At 32.1% G+C, this 25,630-nt stretch overlaps 1 protein-coding gene across 1 annotated transcript in view; it reads right to left on the bottom strand.

The window, feature by feature from the left end:
- The window catches only part of LOC149080184 (cardioacceleratory peptide receptor-like), a 104,360-nt gene extending 82,430 nt beyond the window's left edge, over nucleotides 1–21,930 (bottom strand). Inside the window, exon 1 of the mRNA XM_089239224.1 lies at nucleotides 20,735–21,930. Coding sequence (XP_089095350.1) covers nucleotides 20,735–20,956 — 222 coding nt within the window. The 5' untranslated portion in view covers nucleotides 20,957–21,930. The remainder of the gene's footprint in view (nucleotides 1–20,734) is intronic.
- Between the last annotated feature and the right edge of the window lie 3,700 nt (nucleotides 21,931–25,630).

Genomic DNA, 25,630 nt, shown 5'->3' with positions numbered 1-25,630 from the left:
ATTTTAATTCAAAAATCGGTGAAAAGTTGGCTAAACTGCAGCAAAAACTAACGAACAACGCTCCTTTCCCTCATTTAAGCTGTCATCTGCGAACTTTTCTCCAATTTTTGAATTCCAATATCTCTGCGAATATTGCAGTTGAAAACATAAAATCTTTTGTTGGACTCCGAAAAAACAGGGCAACAACTTTCTAATTGAAAATTGGAGGATGAGGGACCGTTGAAAAATTTAGATTTTTTTATTTTGTGACGCACTGTATTTTGGCGCTCTCTCAAAACTGGTACAGAGTAATTTTTGAGCACATTTTGAGCATTTTTTTTAAATTGAAGCCATACTTAAACGAGAAACTGTTGATGAGATAGAGGCCACATTGGCACTTACAGGTTACCCTGTATCGATCCGGCATTTGAATTTTGATTTTATTGTTTTCTTCATGCAATGAATAATTTTGAAAATAAGCTCAAATTTTCAGCAATTAATGAATGATATGATTTTGGTTCTTATGAAAATTGTTTTTCAAAGCTAATGTGCAAAGAAGAATGCCTATGTATCATTTCTTATCTGACAATGATAATTAAAATCATCGTGGATATTTTATAATTCCTATCACAAGATTTACTTTCCGCACAAAGTTTTACACATGCACCAAAATGCATTTCTTGATTGATAAAAATGCAATTTTTGTTTGCTACGTAAAAATTAAAAATCTCGCATTTAATACAGATGTTCAACAGAGAATGGGAGTTACGCAAATTTTTCAACTTCGACCCAAGACAGAAAAAAACTCATCTTAAAAACCATTAGACATCTCAGGTAGAAAATGAATTTCCCTTTTCTGACCTTCATCGAAATAATGAGTGAAAGAATTTCTTACAATTTCTCAGAACTTGGCCATTTTTCTTTCAGTTTTATAATGATCTTTGTCTCACGTGAAAGAATAATTTTGAAGTAAAAGTGGCATCTTTCTTCGTTATCACGCTTTTCTGTTCTCACTCGCACTGAGAACTTAGCCACGTGATCATGTATCAGATGAACTTTAAAAGAGTTTGTTTAAATTTTTAAAATGAATCAATTAAAAAAATACAGACTGTTATTTATGTGCATGCTTAACTAGAAAATGTCTTTTTCAGACAGAGAGGAAAAATAAAATGTTTCACGAAAAATAGCATGTTCGAGTAATTTCATAAAGACCTAGCACGCAATCCATATTTATCATTCTCTTAAAATTTTATGAAATAGTTTACATATATCTGCCAGTTGTTGTCAAATAGTAAAAGTTGAATCAAGGAAAGTCCGTTATGACGAGAGCTCATAATAGCAGGCAAAACTGTCATTATAACGGACTCCTCTAAAGCAATAGGTATCTTGAACATTAGTTTATTCAGTACATCTCAAACCACTCGCAATAGAGAGAGAGATACATATTAAGGCGTACACGTTATGTCAGACTTTCACTTTATATGAAATACATATTAGTTGAATAAACAATATTTGCTGTATATTATTATTTTAAAAAAGTAACGTGTTAGGTTTTGAACAATCCATTAGACTCATGTATTGCAAATCATGTTTTCCAATGCGTTACATTTCACTGTCTGCTCAATCAAATCGAACGAATTGAAATATTTCTTACATATCATCATAACACAAGGAATAACATTTCTCACTGGTTATATAAGGTTTAACGTTTGCCTATTGTTAATTTAGAAAATTTCCACTCTACAAAAATTTTCATCTACATTACTTATTATTGCTAGGAATAAATTTGATTGGTGATCCTGTGTGAATAGTTCCGGTAGGCATATTTACTGAAATGCGAACTTTAAAGGAACTGAACAACCACAAAACTTATGAAACACTGAAACGAGTGAACGAGCAACATCAAGTTGCCGGATTTAGTAAAAGCCATACGCAGTTAGTATATATACAGAAATCTCTTTAAAGATTTATTGCGATAGGCTGTGTTTCTCCGATTCGGATTAAAACGTGAAAACTGGTCTCTAATCATCGTTATTTATTTAAACTCTTGACGATGAAACTACTCTAATCCAACCACTACCGGAAGGGATTTTTCGAATGATTCCGTGGCTAAGAGATACTAACAATACTCTTTTCGAAAAGAGTATTATTATTTTATTACAAAAGACGAACATGCAACTGCAATAAATGAATGAAACTAAGACTAATCTTGTTTCATCGTTAGAAGCTTTAGCTTAACGAAATTTAAGAAAAGAATCTTCGAAGACTTTGATAGTATTTTATTTCTAAAATTGGGATTGTATATATCTCTACGATATTTCAGTACTGGATTATATATTAAATACATTTTTTTTCACCATCTCTTAAGTAATATTATACATTTATATACACTGTGTAGACTAATAGTATATATTAGTCTTACAGACTAACGGTTGAGGAATCATCTATGGGACAACGATAAGAGTAGACATCGGTATATCGAGTTTCGTATTGAGATAAACAACGCAAATAAGCTTGAACCCATGTTTTAATTATAAACATATAAGAGTGTCTAAGAAGAGATTATGTTTTCATAGTTCTTGAAATGGTATACACATTTGTCAAAAATGTTTTACAAAAGTGATTTTTTACAAAAGTGATTTTTTACAAAAGTGATTTTTTACAAAAGTGATTTTTTACTATTTAAACGATTAAACTAATTAAACGATTTAAACTAATTAACCCTTTAAAGCAGAAATCACTAAAACCTCTTGAAACTGCCATATTTTCTTTAATGGAGTAGGCTCTTTTTCCGATTTTTAGCAGTTGCAAAGTAAGGATTATAGAGAAAATTGCTCCATCATATTGAGCAGTCAAATTTACAAAATATCTGGGCTTGTCAACGTTAGAATAAGGGGCGATTTTAACGAGACGAGATTTCTCGTCAATGCCGCTTAAAGAGTTATTGAATGCACTTCGTTCCTGAGATGAATTAAATATTTTGTTTATGATCCCTGAGCATTTAATGATGTAAATGCATGGTTTGTAACAAATATTAATTATAATTCGACGCTCAGTCAAAATTTATATACGCAGGCTTTTCATGCACGCAAAATTTATATACATTTCAATTTCAATTTTATTCATCACATCATAAAACTTGCATTGGCAAAACGAAGAAAAAATCCATCCAAGGGATCGTTGTCGATCCATACTGGTGGACACGATTATTATTAAGTTAATTTTCAAACACGAATAGTAAATATTAATAATAAACTAATAATTAAAAAAAAACAATGAGAAAACGCAAGACAGAGAAATCATCTAATGAATATGACATACATACACACACATATACGCAGACACAAAATATTACATTGATTTGAATTAAGATTATTGATTTATTTTATTAATATAAAATAAATTATAAATGAAACAAATAATTAGTATTAAGATAAATAATGGCAACAACGGAAGGTGAGATTCAGAAATGTTTTGAGTGATGGGGTAGTGTATTTTCCTTTTTTTGCGAGAGCACAATAGGGAAAAAATATATTGCATATTAAAAATAACTTTCAATATCATTTATAAAGAGAAAATATTGTTTGAGACGTTTTTTTAATACAAATATTGAAGTGCAGTCAAGAATGTCAGATGGCAGATTATTGTAAAATTTCGGAACAAGAAACGTAAAGTGATTTCTCTTTACTGTTTTATGAATAAGTGGTATAGACAATGTATTGCTAAATCTTCTCGATGTTCTTGAAGTATTGAAGGGTAAATCGAGTAGATTTTTATGTAGAAGAATTATCGATCTGTGAAAATATAGATAACGAAGGGGTAGTATATTTAGGTTTAGAAAAAGTTCGTGTGAAGGAGTGGAATAATCGTTAGTAAGTGCTCTTATTATTTTATTTACATTTGCATAATGGGGCGTAAAGTGCTTATGTAATCGCTTCCCCATACAGTCAGGCCATATAATATATGTGAATAAATAACGGCATAATAAAATGACAGTAGAAAAGGTCGAGTCGATTTACATATTGCTTAAGGTAATAGAATTTGTATAGGGTGTATCAAAGTTTTGATTGCATGTGTTTTATATGTGTTTTCCATTTTAGGTTGTTATCTATATGTACACCAAGATACTTTAATGAAGATACTTTTTCTAAAGATGAACATGCGCACGAAAAGTTACATGGGCAGTTTTGGCTATGAAAAATAATATTGTATCTAATTTTTGTATTGTTATGCAAAGAAAAGCTCATAAATTTTGTTTTCGATACATTAATTTCAAGATTATTTGCAGAAAACCAATTGCGAACTTTAATTAAGTCATGATTTATGGTGTTCGTTAAAGATTGATGATCTATTGCTGAATAAAGTAATGCAGTATCATCAGCGAATGTTATAATTTTAGCAACTAAATCAAGGTTACAGAAATCATTGATAAATATAGTAAAAAGAAGTGGCCCTAAAGTAGATCCTTGAGGAATTTCTTTCTTCGTGGACATCGGAGTACTAATATATTTGCCACATTTAACTCTTTGGATCCTATTCTTAAAGTATGATTTAAATAGGCTATGTGCATTACCTCTAATTCCATACAGTTCAAGTTTATTAAGTAAACTGTTATGGTCAATGCTGTCGAAACATTTTCGTATATCCAGGAAGATAGCTATTGTTTTCTTTGATTTGTCTATATTATTAACAATATAGTTACTAAATTCAAGAACATTATAACATTTTTTAGATCATTACAGTCCAATAGCTATAGCGTTTACCCAACAACGTTTTCAGACTTCTGGGATGTACAATCGTATCTGTGTAATACCGATGATCTGTGTCGTCGGAGATCCGATATGATGTTTTGAGAAGATATTTTAAATCACAATTTTAATGTTGCACAGCAGAGTATTAAGTTTTTTTGTTTTGTTTTATAACTAGTTTGGGAATTGTGAAACGTAGTATTATGATAACTTGCTCAAAGCATGAAAGATAAATGGAGATTATTTGTATGTTTGGTGAAAAAAATCGACAATGAGAAAAAGAAATAGAAACATTGCCAAACTTATTTACGCACCATTTTTAGGAAAGGCCAATACGAAGAAAGTTCTAAATATGGCATCTATGATGCTAAATTCAGAATTTAAATTCTGAGATATTTAATTCTGATATCTTAAAATTAAAGATATCTCAGAATTTAATTCTGAGTTAGCTACAATGCTTTGTTAGTGTTCGATTTCATGTTACTTTGCATGTTAAGATAGTAATGTTTATACAAACAAACGATTTTTATATTGGTACGGAATGCTTCTTAGAGGCTATTGTTGGCATCGCCTTTTCAGAAAATACGAAACTTTTTTGACCATCAATGAAATAGAGTCTCTAAAAAAAATTGTATCTCAGAATTAATTCTGAGATATAATTTTTTTTTTTTAATTTTCCTCTAGAGAAAGTAAACTTTCGCTGGTGATAATCAACCAATACCTGATTAGGTTTTCACGACTGTCGTCGCTCAATGAATTAGTCTATCGGGCTAAGGGGGGCCCAAGAATCTCTCTAAGGAGTTGTCGGGAGTTTGAGTCGATACCCAAACTGTTGACCCGAGAGACTCTATTTCATTGATGGTCAAAAAGGTTTCGTATTTTCTGAAAAGGCGATGCCAACAATAGCCCAAGAAACATTCCGTACCTATGTAAAAATAAATAACTGAAATCGTTTGTGTGTATAATCATTACTATCTTAACATGCAAAGTAACATGAAATGGAACACTAACAAAGCATTGTAGCTAACTAAAATAGCTAATTAGGTCTAGTGTAACCCCGTTTAAACGACGTTACAAGTCAAAACGTCGTATAAATGCGACGTTTAAAAAATGACCTCCACTCATGGATTTATATATACAGGGTGCATAGCGAACAGAGGGTATGACATTTTACTGCTGAACCGTTGATTCTAGAAATATACATCCAACTAAAAAAAGTTTCCACGTGACGTGTAGTACTCAGATATGTCATTCATGTTGCAAGGAATTGTATAGTTATTAAAATAAAAAAAAAATTAACTTTTCACATAGTCCCCGTGTGCCCCAAAACCGAATTAGAAAGTTGTTGCTCTGTCTCTGCTGATGCCAACAAAAAAGTTTTTTTAAGCGCAATATTCACTGGGATATTCAAATTCGAAAAAAGGAGGAAATTTGGGAAGAAACAGCGTCAAATGTGGGTAAAACGGTTTTTCTGCATTTAGAGTTTTTTTTTCCAAATTTCCTCCGTTTTTCGCATTCGAATATCTCAGTGAATATTGCACTCAGAAAAATGGGATTTTTTTGTTGACATCAGGAGAGACGGGGCAACAACTTTCTAATTGGGTTTTGGGGCACACGGGGAGTGTATAGAAAGATAATTTTTTATTTATTTTAATAACTACATAACTCCTTGAAACATGGATGACATATTTGTGTACTACGCGTTATTCGGAATCTTTTTCTAACAGGAAGAAACCTCTTGAATACCTCTAGGATCAACCGTTTGCCAATAAAATGTCATGGCCCTCCCCCGTTTATGGGTATATACAGGATGCATAGTTAACAGCACGTACGGCATTTTACATGCGAACCGTTGATTTTAGGGACATACTTCCAATTAGAGAAAGTATCAAATCACATGTAGAACCCAGATATGTTGCGTCATTCATATTGCAACTGGTTGTATAGCTTTAAATATTAAAAAAACATATTTTTTTATACGGACACCCTGTGCTCAAAATCTTAATTAAAAAATTGTCGCCAGGTCTATTCTGATGCCACCAAAAATATTCCACGTTTCTAAGTGGAATATTCGCTGAGATATTCGAATTCTAAAAACGGAGGAAAACTGGGGGAAAATAGCATTAAATGCCAGTAAACCATTTTGTAGTTCGGCCAGTCTCTGTGGTGTTCTCCCCTGACGAAGAACCCAGAGATGGCTTCAAATATTAAACTCATCGCTTCATATTTTCATTTGCAATTTTCATTTTGATGATTCTCTCTTAGCATTAACCTAATTCCAATTTTGAATCTATTTCGTCATCCATATATGTATCACAACATATATGACTGCTGCTTTCGGCGATGATATTAGTATAGTATTATGGGTATTTTCAACTCAAAATTTGATGTGAAATTTATTCTGCTGACATATATATATATATATATATATATATATATATATATATATATATATATCAATAATTCAATGTTTTTTTTATTGAATTTTAACTTTTGTTAGATACAGAAACCATACTTGAAAAAAATTACCTACAAAATTATAATTTTTTTAAATCATTATAAATTACTTGAAAAATTAAATTATAAATTACTTGTTATTCGCTTTCATCCGTAGCTTATTAATTTCTAGTATTCCTATGCTATTTCCCTGAAGAGTGAATAGAAAAAATAAGATACATAATTTGAAACTTCTTTATAAGTCTTTTTTTTTTGTTTTGCTGATTGGTCTTCATATCTGAGCAGAGCAGATAATGCACTGAGTTCAAATCTTTCAAAGTTGTCAAAAAAGTACCGATACTGTACATGCTTTTTTAATTTTATTCAAGTAATATTATTTTTCAAATAAATAACTACCTTTTTGTGATTTGAACTGTAGTAAGAAAAAAATTCAGTGTGCAAACATCAAGGTAAAAAAAATGGTAACAAAAAATTTTAACAAGCTAACGAAATTACAGCCATACATGCTCTACTACAAACAAAGAGTTGCCGTTAATTGGAACATCTACCAGCAAATTCAAACTGTAAAATAGAATGTGCAAATCTTATGTGCAAAGGTGATTCTGAATTCTGGCTGCAGTAATGAACGTTTAAAGAACCCTTTGTGCATACATGCAAAGATACGCATGCAACTGATTGGCCGACCGATTCATTAATGTCAAGTCGAAACCGCTGAAGCTATAAATATAATATTTAGGTAGTAGTTATATATTTTATAAAGAGAGATTCCGACGTCCTTCCACTTTCCGGGTGAACTCACTAGACTAAAAAGGCAACGAATATCTCAATATTTCCTTGGAGCTCGTGTGCACTGAACGGGACCGTACATAGACGGTCGGACCTAACTCAGGCCAAAGCTCACAATTGCTGACAATGCAACCAGATGGTGACTTATCCGAGGATGACGTCACTCTCTGCTATCCCTACAAAGACGTACCTTGTCTCTGCTATCCCTACAAAGATGCACCTTTGCAGGTGTACCTTTTCTCCGCATCCCTACCTTTGAGAGTGACGTCATCCTCGGATAAGTCGCCATCTGGTGGCATTGTCAGCAATTGTGAGCTTTGGCCTGAGTTAGATCCGACCGTCCATGTACGGTCCCGTTCAGTGCACACAAGCTCCAAAGAAAGATTGAGATATTCGTTGCTTTTGTAATCTAGTTGTCTAGAGCGTTCACCCGGAAAATAAAAAAGCGTGGGTTTATTTCCCGCAAAGGTAGTTGAATTTTCTCTCTATCCACAAAATAAAATAAAAATATATCTTCGCAGCTGTTAAAAACCTTTGTATTTTAGAGGTGTCGTGTGTTTGATACCGGATTCGTTCTAGTCAGAAAATTTCCTGATGCAGAGGCACAACAGAAACGGAGACAACATGACCACAGAAAAGAATTGCTACCGCAGAGAGTCCTACACCAAGGGGTTAGCAAACCAACCTCTCGGTGAGTATAAAAAGACAAAAATGTTGAACGCTTCCATTCAGAATTGGCAATAAATTGTAGGTCCCAGTCTAATTAGCCCTTGTGTGCAGAAAATTACTAGGGGTGACAAAAAAATGAAAATAATTACTCGACGGAGGACTGTTTATCACAAAATGGATAATTCTATGTCGCATGTTGCGGGGTGAGCTCTGCCAGTAGCTGGTCATCGTAGCCCCAAGAAGCAATACCACAAACGGGGTTTACAAAAATTTACCCGAGTACCTTTTTGTAAACCATGAAACTCAATTTTCGGTGAGTTTTTATACTTTAAGAATTTTCGGATTATAGAATCCACACGAGCAAATCCGCTGATAACACATAGTATAACGAGAAAGTAAACATAGTATAACATAGTAAAGTATAACTAGAAAGACTTGGTTTAGAAATTGCACATGTTACTTCTAACGATATACGTCATGCATGAACTCTTGAGAGGGTCAGATTACACGAGTGTCTTTCCCATTTATCTGAGTTATCAATTGTTAGGTTGCCGTGCATTAATTATTTTCTTTAGTACTCGGAACCTTTCCCGACAGTCCAATCCTTCTCTGTTGTAATGCAATTCCCTTCCCGTATTCGAGGCAACCGAAAGTCTCTTTCTCCATTTATCACCTTTTCCATCAACTTCCGTGTTATCTTTTGTACGAGGGACGTCTCGAACTGATTTCTGCCTCAAGAGAGAACATTCTACTGCTGCGAAAGGTTACACGGAAAGGTTACTCATAGTACGTTGGAGAGATGTGTGAGTAACACGAAAGATATTTTACTTGATCTTACCTACTATTACGTTATTTTTACTCCCATGAGATTTATTCGGTTTTTTTCCTCTGTTTGCACAATTTCGCCTCAGTTTGTTTATAAAGGACAAAAAAATCAACTCTCTTGACTATTTTCTTGTGAAAGACATTCCAATCTTGTTTAGGTCCCGTGAACTTATTTAAATAAAGCATCATGGTGGAATTTTCACCTGATACATCAAAAATAAAGATTAGAATCTGCAAAGAATTTTGAGACTCAAATCAGGAATATTAGCCTTCTATAAATGATTTAAAATTTAAAAAAAAAAACCAAGAATACACTGTATCATCGTTGAAAGATAAGATAATCCTACACTTTTGAAAATGTCTTGCAGTAGCAGAAAACAACTTTACAAGAAGTAAATAGTCTTTTTTTTAATTCGATAGTTTTTATTCAGACAGAAAATATAAAATTGTACATATATAAATTTGTGGTACATATTAAGTAAAATCATATATATGTAATATTTTATATTAAATTTAAATAAAAATATTTTCAGTATAAACTTATTAAATATAACGCGAAGTTAATTGGTGGTTTTGAATATAATTAAAAAACAGATATTTTGTTGCTTTGTTACACAAAAGAAAGCTTGTGTTTCAACCATGCAAAAAAGAATGCATTTCATTTGATATTAAATGCGCTAGTCTTCAAGAAAATATATTCTTATTTGAATATGAAAAGAACATGACATTTAGATTTCTCACGACTCTTTTTCGTGGTTTTTTCCGTGCAGACATTCGAAACAATGAGACAATCATAAATATTAAAAATGTTGTCACCACACTGCATCTTCATAGGTACGTTGCAATTTTTAAATATATTCAAATTTTATCAATGTTCTGCTTTCTTTATAGCATAAGTAGAGTTAGCTAAGTAACGTCGAAAAAAGTCATTCTCGAGTATTTGATTATAAATTTTCTTCTTCATATCTGGGACCTTTTTAATAAAAAGATTACTGTATGTATATGAAATAATATCAGTGTTAGTCTATAGTTGTTTAATTACGATAGTAATTTTGAATTTTTCGATTCTGAAACTAATTCATTATTACTTACACAAAATCGTTCGTACTTGAATAACTATAAACTTTGTTGGAAATCTTAAATTTAGGACACGCAAATGAAGACTTTGTCTAGAATATATTATTTATGAACGAATCATTCTTTTGTAGTTTTTAATAATTGTCCATGAAAAACATTACACAAAGAATTACTAACACTTGATCCACAGCAGTTTTAAAAAAAAAATCTGTATTATTTTTTTTTAACTGGCAGCAAATATTAAAACATTTATTTAATGACAGTTCCACCAAATTCCAGGAAATTATGAAATTTGCGTGAATTAGGATAATAAAATAGTGCTATTCTCAGTCTGTAGTTTATATTAAAGGGAATATGCATATGAAAATTTCTTCGAAAATCTATTCTCTTCTGCTGTCATAATTCCAAAGATATTGACATATTATAGATTACATAGAAGCTTGTTGACAACTATACGTTTGAAGCAGTCATATTTATGACAACTGAATCAGCCGTAACTGATATGCGTAACTTCGATATAAGTTTTCTACTAGAATTAAATATAAAATAAATTCAGATACTCTCTCTCTGAACTTATTTCAGAGTGCTACAGTGAGAATATGTCACAAACATAGTGGCAACTATTTCATTCAAAGAAATAAATATTTCTTACAGAGAATATAACTTAGTGTACACTCGTGTAAAATACTCGTGTATTTTGAAGTGTAAAACTCGTGTATTTTGAAGTGTAAAACTCGTGTATTTTGAAGTGTAAAACTCGTGTATTTTGAAGTGTAAAACTCGTGTATTTTGAAGTGTAAAGCTCGTGTATTTTGAAGTGTAAAACTCGTGTATTTTGAAGTGTAAAACACGTGTAAAATACTCGTGTATTTATTTTTAAGTGTACACTAAGCTATTGCTATCGCTTTGTTATCGATGATGATAGAATACACGCCAACAGTTTACAGCAATATCTGGGTTATAAATTTCTAGATGATTATGTTCTACTTTTAAAAAGTTTATTTCATAACGTTAAATTTCTATCTGCTATTCACAAATTTCTGAAATCAGCAGAAGAAGAAGCGAGTGAGACTTTGTTGCTCTTAAATGTTTGTTATGAGTTAGTCTTCAATGGTCAGTGGGTTTTTGAAAAATGTAAACCTCTACATTGAAATGCTTCGTTTGTGAGTTTTTCTGAATCGCCTTCAATCCACCCAGTTAGTCGAAGCAAAGTCATAAATAATTTCCTTCAGATGCTTTTACCTAAAATGGGATAAATTAATCTAAAATTTTGTAAAGTGTCTTTTTCTCGAACTCAGGTAATACCTTTCAAGTCATACACTGATTTATTATGCACACCAAACACGTTCGTCAAGACGAGAATAATGTACAAAGAATGAAAGTGGTAAGTAAATCTGAACGTGAGTTATTGCGAATCCTGTCACGCGATGGGATATCTTCGCAAGAAAAATAAGTTTCCGTTTCATCGTATATATATTTATTTATAGTATATATTCTTGTTGCCATTGCCTCAAAAAAGTCCGTAAAAGATATGGCATTGGGTTCTTTGGAATCGAAGTACCGCTAAGAGCGCAAATATAATTTTGGCTATCCATTATTTAGTCAATTATTTTGTTAGAGACTTGTTGTGTAGAATGATACAAATGGGAAAATGGAACTATTTTTAGCGATTCGTTTTGTTTCTACATAGATTTGCGACAGTAGTGGCAAACTTTGTTGGAATTTTTTAAATTGAACGTGTGTAGCAATATTTATTGTAGCCTGAAAAAAAGTTCATTGAAAGTTAATATACTGTATTATATAATTAAATTACATATTATATTGCATTATATCAAACTAAGTACAGATGATTATCCATGAAAATCAGAAGTCAAATAAAATACAAGTTTAACACTACTTTTTTTTACATGAAACGTAGAGCTGTGACTGAAATAGTTTCTGTGAACCGAAACACTATTATCTAATTTTCAGTAACGAATAACGAAATGTTTGTCACATTGGTGGAGAGCCAAGTTTTTAAAGCTGTTCATAGAAAATGTTTATCGCAACTGTAAAATATTATCATTAAAAAATCGTCGAATTCATTGTCAGCTAGTAAAAATACGAAATAGTACTTTGGGAAAATGCCAAGTTTTTTTTTTCTCCAGGTGGATGATAGTACTAGAATTAGGCGATACCATTAAATATTGGGGCTTCGTGGCCTTGGTAATAGGATTTCGATTACGATGCAAGATCCTCGTCAGATTCTAAAAGTTTGATGTTATTTATGAAACAGTAACGTGATCATTTTTTTTTAAAATGACACTCTTGCCAAAAGATAAAGAAAAACACTTGAATAAAATTATGACATCGTGAAACATTTTATCAATTTCATGAGTACTATGACAATTGTGTTCCACAGTGAATGGACATATCAAGATTGTACAGGGTGGATACAAATTAGTTGGAAAATTTCGTAACTGAATAACAACGCACGCTCCTGGGGCCATTTGTGGCTTGTCGAACTCTTTGGTAACGTGTGTAGTGTAGCTAAATGGCCCGCTGACCTCATAAAAATGTGAAATATGGCGCGCACTGTGCTAACCGTTGAAGGCTTCGGTCTAGGTGGTAGGAAGATTTTCTGATCTCTGAATCCTGACATCATGTCTATTCACTTTGCCAATCAAACAAAAAGTTGCCTTGTCAATGAAAATTACCATTTATCCGCAAACTGATTAAGATACATGCCACTCATCTGTCATTGAACTGTGGTACCTTATAATCAATATTTCGAAAAAGTATGCAGTTAAAAAAATTTCCAACTAATTTGTGTCCCCCCTGTATGTAAAATATTTATTGTAATCATAAATAAGAAAGTTGCATGGTACAACTGAACATACGATGATGCTTGTAAACCAAGAAAGAAAAACCACGAATATTTTAATAAAGTCAATTTGTATTTCGTTGCATTTAGAACAGAGATTAGTCATCATACATAGTGAGAAAATATAGATAAACCAGGATGAACACAACACAATTATGGGGGGAAGAGGAAATCCCGATACAATTACGAAATAAACAATAATAACCACACGATTGCATTTCAGCTTCACTGAAACGTAATGCGCAGAATAGACACGTACGCGGTGCTTTAAAGATTTTTTTTCTAATTAATGCTTAAGCGGACATCTGTTTATAATAGTACCAAAACTGAACAAACCGAAGACTAATTTTATCCAAGTAACGATAAAGTTCTTTTCTAAAACCGCTATATTTTAAACTGGGCGTGAAAATAACACTGGTCTACAAGAGAGAGATTTTTCTTACATAGAAAAATTTAGCTGTTCTAAATTGATATTTGGGTGCGTGCTGATTTCATATTTGACCATAAAAAATGACAATGACGTCTAGTTTTTTTTGTTTCAATGGTATTTAATATTGAACATCTTTCAAAATTAGCACAAATTTAGACTATACGTGTAAAATGAGAGAGAGATATTAGATAATATCATATTTCTATTTTTCGCCATCTAAAACTTGGGGAACGGCAGCACTGCTTTATGTATAATTACAACAGTAGAAAGATTCTCCATTTTTCTAATTGAAAGAGGAAACACGCTTTATATATATATACAGGGTGGGCAAAAAGTCCGTAGAAACTTTAAAAATGGTTTGAGGGTTAGCATCGCTAGGTCACGGGAATTTCATTAAGACAGGAAAGAAATAAGAAAAAACAGTCGATAGGTGGCACTGGTACGAGCGAGTTCGGTGGAAATATGCAAATGAGACGGCTATAAGAACTTGTGCTCCTAATCCACCACCAGTTCACCGTTTTAAACCGTGTATGTGGACCTGCTGCTCTTTGCCGTTGTTGGATTTGTGACTCGCCTGCAATGTGTTATTCCCTGTGGTGGTGATGGTGATCACGTGGAACACATACTGCTGTAATAAACGATTTGGAGGCATTCTGTTCGCCGCATAGGGCCCCGCGCTTGAAGGGGTCCCACATACGTGACAATATAAAAAAAAAGGTAATTTTTTTCACAAAAATAGAACAAGGTAGTCATGTTGCAACTATAGAAATGATAATGATTATTCCAAATAATACAACAAATAAACGAGAAATATTCGCAACTCGAGGGAGCCCCACAGATCATTTCCTCTACCGGCTCCACGTCTGGTAGTGGTGGCTCCGGAATTGGCCTAATCCTAAGGGTCTACTAACATTTTATTTTCGGCTTGGAATCAATTTAACTGGGATAATAATATAATGCAGTTATTATAAACTACAATTAAAACAATAGACGGATTAAGTGCAACCAATTTTTCTGGTAGTTTTTGGACCCTTATTACCTTTGTTTTCAGTTATTTTTCCTTCCCTCCAAAAATTATAAATGCCTTTTTATTGCCTGTTTTAGGCATTTTTATTGCCTATTTTAGGCATTTTTATTGATTTTTTGTCTGCCTATTTCGCCTACTTTTAGTGCCTTAACTTCCGGGCTCTACTCATTAGTCGAAAAATGGAGCTTAGTCAATGTCGCAGATGCATTAATGTTCCAAATTAGTTTTGCTATATGATTTGCTGCCACCACTTCACATTAAATTGGGGCTGATTGGAGGCGTACGCAAGGGGGGGGGGGGGCATAGGGGCTTGTGTCCTTCCCAACACGATCAAAAATTAAAAATATTTTTTTCATATTTTTGTAAAAAATAAAAAATTAAAAGACTAATAGGATCTTCACCTTTATCAGGTATTTTAATGAATTTCTATTAACTTAAATTTTTTTTAAGGTTAATAACTGAAAATTTTTCTCTGGAAAAAAAGTACTTGTTTACCGCACCCCCAAACCTTTTGTGACCCCTCCTAAGGCAATCCTGCGTACTCCCCCAAGGCTGATGAAAAAACATTATGAGGGCTGTGAACAAATCTGGCCCAGATTTCTCACACCTGAAAGAAAATATTTCCGAAATTGAAAAATGAGACAAAACTAAAAGAAGTGTTTGTAGGTCCTCAAATAAGGAAAATATCTAGTGATTTTGTTTTCACATAGAACTTCCTTCATGGCAATCATTGACATCTGCAGCGTAGGAGTTTTTCAAGGGAACCACAAAGAGGAAAATTACCAACAGCTTTTTGAAGAACTGCTCTGTTCATACAAAAATTTTGGATATCGGATTTCTTCAAAAATAGATTTTCATTTTATTCTCTGATAACCTGGAAGCAGTAAGCTCAGAGATTCCAGCAAGACATTCAAACTATGGTGGAGGCAAGTAGAACCCTTCAATGATGTGTGATTGCGATTGGTTTTTGCAGAAAAAAAAAGACAACACAATACTAAAAATTAAAAAAAAAAATTATTTTATAAAATACTGGAAAAATGCGTATAAATTTCGTTTTGTGTATAGACGTGTGATCTATAATAGTATTATATGTATAAGAAGAAAGAAAATATTTTTTGGTATTTCATATATCACCATGTATGAATATGATAAAATAATTATATCGCAATAAATGTATTATAATTTGTTATTAGGAATATACCAATTATCTCTATTTTCATTATCTAAGTTTTCCATAGTGTACAGGTATTTCAAAAAATTACCTTCGTGCATATAGAAAAAATTATACATGATGGTGATTTTTACATTCATATTTAACTTCAGCACCCCAAAATTAGTTAAAAAAAACTTATTTCCCTCGTGTTACAAAAAAGAAAGTTGGAAATTGTCGACCATGAAATTAGAATAATTACAGTAGATAATAATGCATTTTCAGTATTAGAAAATAGAAAAATGTATATATAAAATATATAACTAACTATATATATATATATATATACTACATTGCCCATAAAAAATATTTTATGGTTGACTCATCTAATCTATCGTACTTCTTTCTAAATTGTGTTAGAATTCAAGACCCCCGGACGCAAGCTATTGCATTTATTAACAACCCTTTAGGGATAAACTGACACCACAACCTGGAATTGTCACTTACTAAACTATACTGGTGTCCCCTTGTCGAAGCATTTGGATCACTCATGCTCCATCGTATCTATCCCGTTGAAAATCTTTAACGCATCAAACATACCCCCCCCCCCGATATCTGCGTACTTCCAATGTGAACATATTCAACAAATCAAGTGTTTCTTCATAGCTCAAGCCTTGTGTTCTAGCAAGAGCACATGCGTAGCTCTTCTCTCAACCTCCTCAACCAAGTCTTTGTCCCTCTGTAGGTAAGGTCTCAAAAACCTTACGGCATACTCCAGTGTGGGATCTCGGAAAAGTGGAAGAATGACTTCAGGAGAAATCCGTTCTGAATTATGTTATTATCAACTCCATCGAGACCTATTTTACCACCAAAGGTTTATAAATTTATCTCAATTTTTTAATAAAATACGGAATTGTACTTTGAAAAAATACAAGTAGATACAACGATAATATACAAAAATACAACGATAGAAGACGTAAGTGGTACCTTCATGATACCAGTATAAATTATATGGTACATAAATTATGGTTAAAAAAAGAAAACTTGAAAGTTTACCCTTTATAGTCCGGAATATTTTTGAATATACATGGCAAACACATTTAAAAAAAAATTATACCAATCTTCTTTCCTCAACTATTTTGGTGTTTTAGAAAGCACATTTTTTAGTGTCATTTCAGTACAAATTATGGCTACATAAGTACAAAATACTTTTTTATATATAAAGAGTTAACTCTTGTCGGTGTCATTTTGGAGATTTTTGCTAAAATTTTACGTGTTTGGAGATCTATAAAATCGCACCAAATTGAGGGCTATGGAAATAAAATTCAAGATAAAAACTATTTAATTTCGATAAGCAAGATGTTATCTGTTTATAGATAACAGTAAATATACCCTTATTAACCATTTTAGATAATTAAAAAATTCACTCTAATTAATCAAATTTCTGAGTTGAGGTATTGATTTAATTAAAAATATGCTAACAGCACCAATTTACATTCATTTTCATAGAAAACAAATCGATACGTTTCATGGGAGTAAACCATAGAGGGTTAACATTCGAACATTCTCTCGTCAACTTCCATCTGTGCATGTATTTTTATACAAAAATATGCCATTGAAAAGATTTATTACAAAATTTAGGAAGGAATTCGTTATTTATTTTAAAATTAGGAATTATTTAAGTTTATTAAAACATCCTTCCAATGATCAGAAAGTGTACAATTTTGAGATCATTGTTTGGCACGCATTAATTTTGTGTCTCATTACATGTAATCAATGGGCATTGTATAATATTTTATCATGTATATATATTGTTGGTAATTGCATTTTTAATTGGGTTGCTGTATTTGTGAAATATATGACATTCATATTTGTTATGGGGCATCTTTTTCTCAGCCCCTTCGTTGGGCATTTTGCCTGTTGTGATGTTGTTTTTGTATTTGTATTTTTATTTTTATTTATGTAGTGTTGAATTAGTTGAAATATTTTATTTCTTAGAAAATATTAAGAAATAGGCGTGTCAACGCATTTATAACTCGAACTTTTAAACGATTGCGTGAGAATTAGAAAAGATTCTTAGACTATTTTTTCTTCGTCGGTGAGAAGTTCTGCATCTTATTTTATTAGATGAAAAACAAGATAATCTGGTTTATTTTTCATCAAGGAGCAAAAACCAAGGAAAAGTTAATTAGTGAGACTTGATAAAGTTTTTTCTCCTCCGAGTAACGCCGTTTAGGAATTCTTTACTCATTACGAATTTATTTTCTAACTGAATCCACTGCGTTACCGCGATATTCCAAATATATTCAGTGGGATTATTATTATTTGTTGCAATATACGTATATGTAAATTAAAATTCAAAATAGATAATGATTTATACAAAATAAAAGTTATATATATAAAAAGGGGTAAAGAAAAAAATTGGTTTTTTTTGAAGTAACATATTTCTTCAGCTACTCGAAATAAAATAATCGATGGATATAAAAAGTAAATTTGGAAAAAATTTTGTGCCAAAAACAACGGAATTTTACAAACAAAACTATCGCTAATGCTTGATGGAGACCCAAACATCGATCATCATGTGTTATAATAGTTTTATTTGTACAATTCCTATTGTTTTATTTTTTGGTATAATATTTTTAGAATTTATTTCTTATATTCATCTATTCAGCTATTTTGTTTTAATTTTATTATGCAAGAACGATTGATAACACAGTATTGAAAATTTATTATCCGAAGAAAGGGAAAAGCTATTTCTGTTAACCTACATCGACGGATTTATAATCTGTTATCTCGTTATTTTTTCACGTTCTGTTAACTGTTATTAATTGTTTCTATTATCTATATCTCTTATCTGCTACTATACCATACAGCTCACTGTATAATAATCTGACATTAAATGCACGAGTAGTACGAACAGTTTTCGTTCTATGCTGAAATTAGAAAGAAACTGAGATGCTGAACAACAGCTGCTTACCATGTCTGCCTGTCAATAATCGCCCTACTAAACAGATGGCTAAAGTAAGTCATGAAAAAGCATTTTTGTCCCACTCCCGTTTCTTATAAATTATACCGAAAAAAATGCTCCACGAGTTTTTTACTCATTTCAATGAAGCACTCTTTGATCGAATATTGATAATAAACATAATGAAACACGTGATAATTCCTCGCGAAGCTGATTATACATAAAAATTAATAATAAAATCAATTAGATCATTGTATTTATGTTAGCTCTTACATTCTTTCATTAACCGTGAATCACTGTGATATGTAAATATGCCAAAAAATAATTTGTTAAATTAATTTCGCACTGTTTCATTTTTTTAGTTGTTAGTTTTATGTAGTTATATTTTACGGATGTAGAGCGATAATAGTTATCCGTTCTATCCATGACATGCTTCACTAAAAAGATTACCAGTGTAAGGACCTGTTGGTGCAAGCGCTAGTATGCTTACTATTTATTGACAGGTGTGCGAATTGTTGCACTGTCAATGAACTATTATACAGATCTAAATTATCCAACCAAGTCACATTCGACACATCGTATTTATTTCATTAAACTTCGTCTATACGATTTTTAACCCTTTTAGCGGCACAGCAGAAACCACTAATCCCCAACAAAATGTCATATCTTTTGATGAAGTAGTCTTTTTTCCGATATTCAGCAGGTGCACATTAAAGGAGTATAGTAAGAACAGTGTTTCATTGAGAAACCAACTTTACAAAATATCTGGGCTTGTCAATGCCAAAATAAGAGAGGATTTTAAAGATGCGAGACATCTCGTCAGTGCCGATTAAAGGGTTAAAGAATACTTATACCAGACAAGAAACAAAATTGACTTTAAAAAATGCAAATCAAGTTTTAAAACATATCGATATACATCTCATATATCTGCACATATATTAGGCAATGATATATTTATTGACATTGCCCATAACCAATTTTGCAATGAAAAGATATCAGGTAATTTTTATGATGCAGTAAATTAATGCTTGCATATTTATTGTTTAAAAAACTCATTTTAGGTATTTAATAATCATCTCAATGTTTCATTGGAAATTGATTACAGTTTAAATGAAACTATATAGATATAATTTTACGTAAATAGAAATAACGGAGTTAAAGGTAAACGCAACAAATATATATATTTTTTAAAAGCTCTAACCCTATTATATTTATATTTTTTTGCCGTGTGGAAACCACCAAGTACACTCATATACACTCGTACGCGTTATTTTACAAACGACTATTAAGCTTTGACATTTCGAATTTCTTGATCCCCAATTTTAATTTTATCCCCCCCCCCCCCATGTAAAGTATGCCATTATTTGGTATTTTTCTTTTGATTTTTATCGTGTTTTTTTTCTCTTTCTTCCCCGCAATGTAAGTGCAACCAGCCTTTTGTGGATGTAAATAAATATAGATTTATAGACGACGTAGAAAAAGAACTGAAAAGAAGCCCATGGAATGCGAGTCCAGAAATAAAACTATCACAACTTTTTTATACACATATAAAAATAAATTAAATAAGTAAATAAATATAAAAGTATATATTTTTGTTACAAGTTCAACTCAAAAAATACAATATTATTAAAAGATACTTTTTGAGCCAGTCATTGATTTTGAATTCATAATTAAAATGTTACGTATTTTTAAAATGCTTTTTAAAGTAACAAAAACTATTTTTTTTTAAAATTGATGTTTTAGTATATCGTATCTTACCTGGTAAAAGTAGTAAATTTCCAGTTCCTCGAAACCTGCCGTATCATTCTCTGTAGTAGAGATATTGACGTTTTCTGTGGTATTCTCTGTACTAGCATAATATGGAATCGATGTGGATGTAGAGTTATTTGACTGGCAAAAGTATTCGGTACACACTTCTATATTCAGAGATGGTTGCGGTGATGGTGGCGGTTTCTCGAAATCACTCAGTACAGCAACCATTTTGGCAATAATATGATGACGTATATTCAGTAGATCAACTGTTGTATAAAATCGGTTTTTAATAAGTTATGTATTCGTATAGAAGAACTTTAAAAACTTCAGTTATACACATGGGGAGTTCGAAAAATTTCCCACGCGAATCAAAAGGAACAGTTTTCGCAATGAACGAGAGATATAATTGAATACTGGTTCTCGAAGCATTTATACATGATGTGTTGTACACCTGTTGATCTGTTAGAAACGTTTTTATATTTTAGAAACACACACACATATATATTTTACTCACTTTTCAACTCTTTCACAAATTACGATCGACGTGAGTAAACAGTGTCAACGTTTGACAAGATCGTGCTGCTATTCAACAGACGTAAAATAATGACAAGGCATGATGATCATGACAGGTGATTTGGAGCTTTATATCCAAACAGTAGGAGCTTCAGTGAACAATCTCGGCTCAACCTATTTTTAGTTCAGTTTACATTGCTCCCTTTCTCTCCACATTTTACGATGTTTTCCCTCAATTGAGACACAAACAGGCTTCATCGTCACTTCATATATATATATATCGTCATTTATTCTTCTTTCATAAACTTTTATCCTTTTCGCTCTTCAATGTTCTCTTTTCGGATCATTTATATGCATATATTTCGCAAAATGTTTATATAAGACGCAATCTCAAGTAATAATAATTTCAAAGTTCAAATAATTTTGATTATTAGATTAAATGAAATTTTTCACACAACTCCCTTTCCGATGAAGAATAAAATTTGTGAAATTGAAAAATAAATAAATAAATTGTCCAAACACAGTGATTTTTTCAAGAAACTCTGAACGGAATGTTTTTTCCTCAATTTGAGTGTAATATATGAATAAGTTGAACGAACTGTTCGGATTGTTGAAATAGATGATTGAATGAATGAGCGTGAGGTGCTTACGCAAAGTTAGGTGCTCCAACTGGTTGCAAGTTTTCGACTGAGAAAGAGCTGTTGTTATTCCTCGTGCTCTCGATATCCCAGTGGCATCCGTTTGCAAGGGTTGCTCGGTTGGCGATGAGTGAATAGCGATCCCTCGCCGTGCGATTATTTTTTTAAATAAGAAACTTCCACGGAGGAAATTAAATGTGCACTGAAAGTTTTGAGTAAAACTCAATTTTCGCTTTACTTTTATATAGAGCCAGGGCGCACATTAATTCCCACAAAACTTTGATTCAGATGTATGGACGTATTGTTTCAGTTATGGATTTTTTTTTCACTTTACAAAAAAAAAAAATATTTCATGCCAGTTTTATCCAATTTTATTTGGATTCTGACCTTTAAATGCTCAATTTTTGTTTTCGAGCTTATAATTTTTTTTCATGGTTAATGGCACATATTGAAAGCCGGAACAATCATTAATAAAAAATCTATTTCGAATTGTACTGCCTAAATAAGGTCCTGCAAACAGGGCCTTATTGAAGATGTGGAAATCCTAGGAAATCACACATAAAGTAAATGTATTGAAGTAACACTACTTTCCAAATATATAACCGACTTCTTTGCGATTTAAACTTTAAATTTTTAATAGGCATCTTTTTTTTTAGCCGCCTAGAGTCGGGCAATTTACTTGTTGTGGCCTTTGTGCTTGTATTTGTAAGGGAAAAAAAAGTTCGAATTTCTAACTTCAAGGTAAAAACAAAAATCTGCGTTAAAACCTCCCGCGATAGAAGTGAAACTTTTAGGTTTGACATAACCAGATTCACGAATTTTCTAGAATTTGTAATATATATTTATAATAATTACAAATAAAATGTCAAATGTAAATTATGTCAAATAAAGTTTAAAAATGCATCAAAAACAGCTTGCACACATGATAAAATAACCCAACATGAATGTAATTGAATAGAAATTTATTCAAAATAAAAGAAATTGAGTTATGACAGCGCAGCCGATTAGGAGCTGGCACTGTGACGTCACAAAACTTGTTTTCGTGTGCGAAATATACTCTCGCCTTGCCAGCAGGGTGCGGTGTCACGTGGTAGTAGGGAAAGGTAATAATCTGTCTTTGTCCCACACAAAAACAGTCCAAACCAACTCCCATCCAACTTTATTTTCTTACACCGCCGAACCTCTATTGACATCCCCCCAACACCACCACAACCCATTTGCTTCTCGGCGCTTCATCACACAATCAGTTAGCTGATAGAGGAAAAAAGAAAGTTGGGTTTTGATTAAAAAGAAAGCGTTTCACAGTTTTTGTGATGAAATTCCTTTCCCTCAAAAATTCACTCTTTTGTCACTTTTACTGTTATGTCGTTATAGAAGTTTCACTTCAAAAAGAAATGCAAACAAAGTATTTTAACAAATTAACAAAGTCACAGCCATACGCCATACATGTTTTGCGACAAACAAAAAGAGTTGTCGTTAATCGGGACATCTGCCAGCAAATTCAAAATATAAAATGGAAAGAATATGACCACGCCATATCTGCAAAGGTAATTCTGAATTTTTTTCTTCAAACTGACTGCACTAATGGACGTTTGAAGAATCCTTTGCACATAATGCAAAGCTACGCATTTAAGGGTTAAACTTTCGGTTTGGTCATTCTTCTAATAATTTAATATTGATCGCGGAATTTTGAAATCTTTATAAATGTTACATTTATTGTCTAATGACTCTCATTTTTATCTTCTTTACCATCGCAGCGTGAAAAGTAAGTAAAGCGTTCTAGTTTGTCTCTGACCGTCGTGTCTTGACCCTGGACCCGTCTCTTTTTTTTATATATCGAGCAACAGATTCCCTGGATGGCTTAGCTATAGTATTCCTATTTGGCTGTTGGAGCGTGTGTCATGATGGAAGACGTGCTTCACGGGAATAGTTGTCCGTTATCTCGGACGTCAACCGCAGCAGCAGGTTGGCGGATAAGCTTGATGTACGACTACTATCCCATTCTTTAAGGCTAGTTATTCACAAAATATTCCCTCGCAAACCTAGTATGACCTCGTATGTCACTGATATCGGAATAGATAGAAATTTATTCATTTTGAAGAACATTGATATCCTAATTGAAGTTCTATACATAATTTACCTTAATTGTGAGTATAATGCCTAACACTCATGCCTTTGTTTGTGTCCGACATGACTTGCATTGTTTGCGACGTTTTTTCTCGTACATTATAATACCCCTTAATATTTAAATTTAAACACAATTAGAGGAACTTAACACACATCACATTTGAATAAAACTAAGCGTACATTTTGGCTGTTGTTGATTAAAGGGTCTCACATCCCTGTAGGTTTGAAAAGTTGATTAATAAAACTAAATATAACCGTAGTTTACTTTATGAAAAATCAAATGCATTGTATGACGTGCCAATTGGTCATTTTTTAAGGAATCAACGTCGGTGTAAATGAGTCCAAGATAAAAATCGTTTAATGCTTTTTTTCAGAATGCTGCTTGGAAGATAAAAAGAGTAAAAGAAAATATTTTACAGAAATTGCTGGAATTCTGTAAGAATGTTAAAAAGGTATGTGTTATATATATAGTGAAACTAATTTAGGATAATAATAATCGAGGATGTCTGATTATTTATTAAAATTTTATGATTTAAAAAATTTAAAAGAATGATAAAATTATGAAATTTTATCAATGGTTTATTTTACCAGCAATTTGATTGCTTACTTGTCTAATGAACCTAAAAAATGTAGAAAGGTATTTAAAAGTTTCGACTTAATTTTTTTGGGTAATTTTTTCCCCTTTTATAGCACATAAGAAATGGTGGCAGTGTTTCCTTTTATGAGTTCGTGATCTTATACATTTTTTTAATTCATAGAGTTCTTTCACTATCTTCTCGCCAGCAAAATAATCAAAGTTGCACAGTAGCTGTTTATGCTTTCAAAAATGTAGTTTTAAAACTTGGGAAAAACTTAATTTTTTGCAGCTATATCACCGACAATATAATTCAAACATTATACATAAAAGTTTTTTTATCTGCCAAGAAAAATAAAACTTTTTCCGATTTTCAGAAATGACCTTTATCTGAAAGAGAGAGAATTGTACGTCACGTTTCGTTAGAATATATTTTGGCATCAAAAGTCTTCAGTGGAAGTTTATTCCATTAATGACACAGGCAATAGAATAATAGAAGTAACCAGAGCTTTGAATGGATTTGTAGGTTTTCCCTGTGACAGTGAGTGTCATGAATTTTTGTTGAGCTTTGGGAGCAAAAAGAGAAACGGATCGATTGAAGGCGTCTGTCAGTTCGAGTAACGTATTCCATCACGATTCACACAACACAAAGAAATGCACATCTCCCTCTCTCTCTTTACCTACCTTTCCTATTTAACGGATTTCATTTCAAACAAATTTCATCTGTTTCGAAATAATCACATAAACATGGAGCGTCGTAATTCGATTCTCCGGCCACGTTAATGACTTTAGCAAGATCATAAACTGAGAGTTAAATGAATGTCAGAACATTATCGGAAATTCCAATCTTAAATATCTGTAACGAAGCGGCTAAACGCAATGAACAGACTGTAATTATGACCAGTGACACAGAATGCGTTTTTCTTTCAAACGTTTTGTTTTAATTTATATTGGCTTTTGTTTGTCTAGTAAGTTAAGTAAGATTTATTTATATTATTCTACTGCCAGGGGAATTTTTCTCTGATAGGGTTGTCAATAAATGGAATAGCT

Source organism: Pholcus phalangioides, unplaced genomic scaffold (genome assembly GCF_987345545.1).
Source record: "Pholcus phalangioides strain wild (caught in Gottingen) unplaced genomic scaffold, Ppha-v1.0 ptg000011l_1, whole genome shotgun sequence".
Classification (NCBI taxonomy): Eukaryota; Metazoa; Arthropoda; class Arachnida; order Araneae; family Pholcidae; genus Pholcus; species Pholcus phalangioides.
Note: the sequence above shows the minus strand (reverse complement) of the source record. Positions and strands in the feature narration are given on the sequence as shown.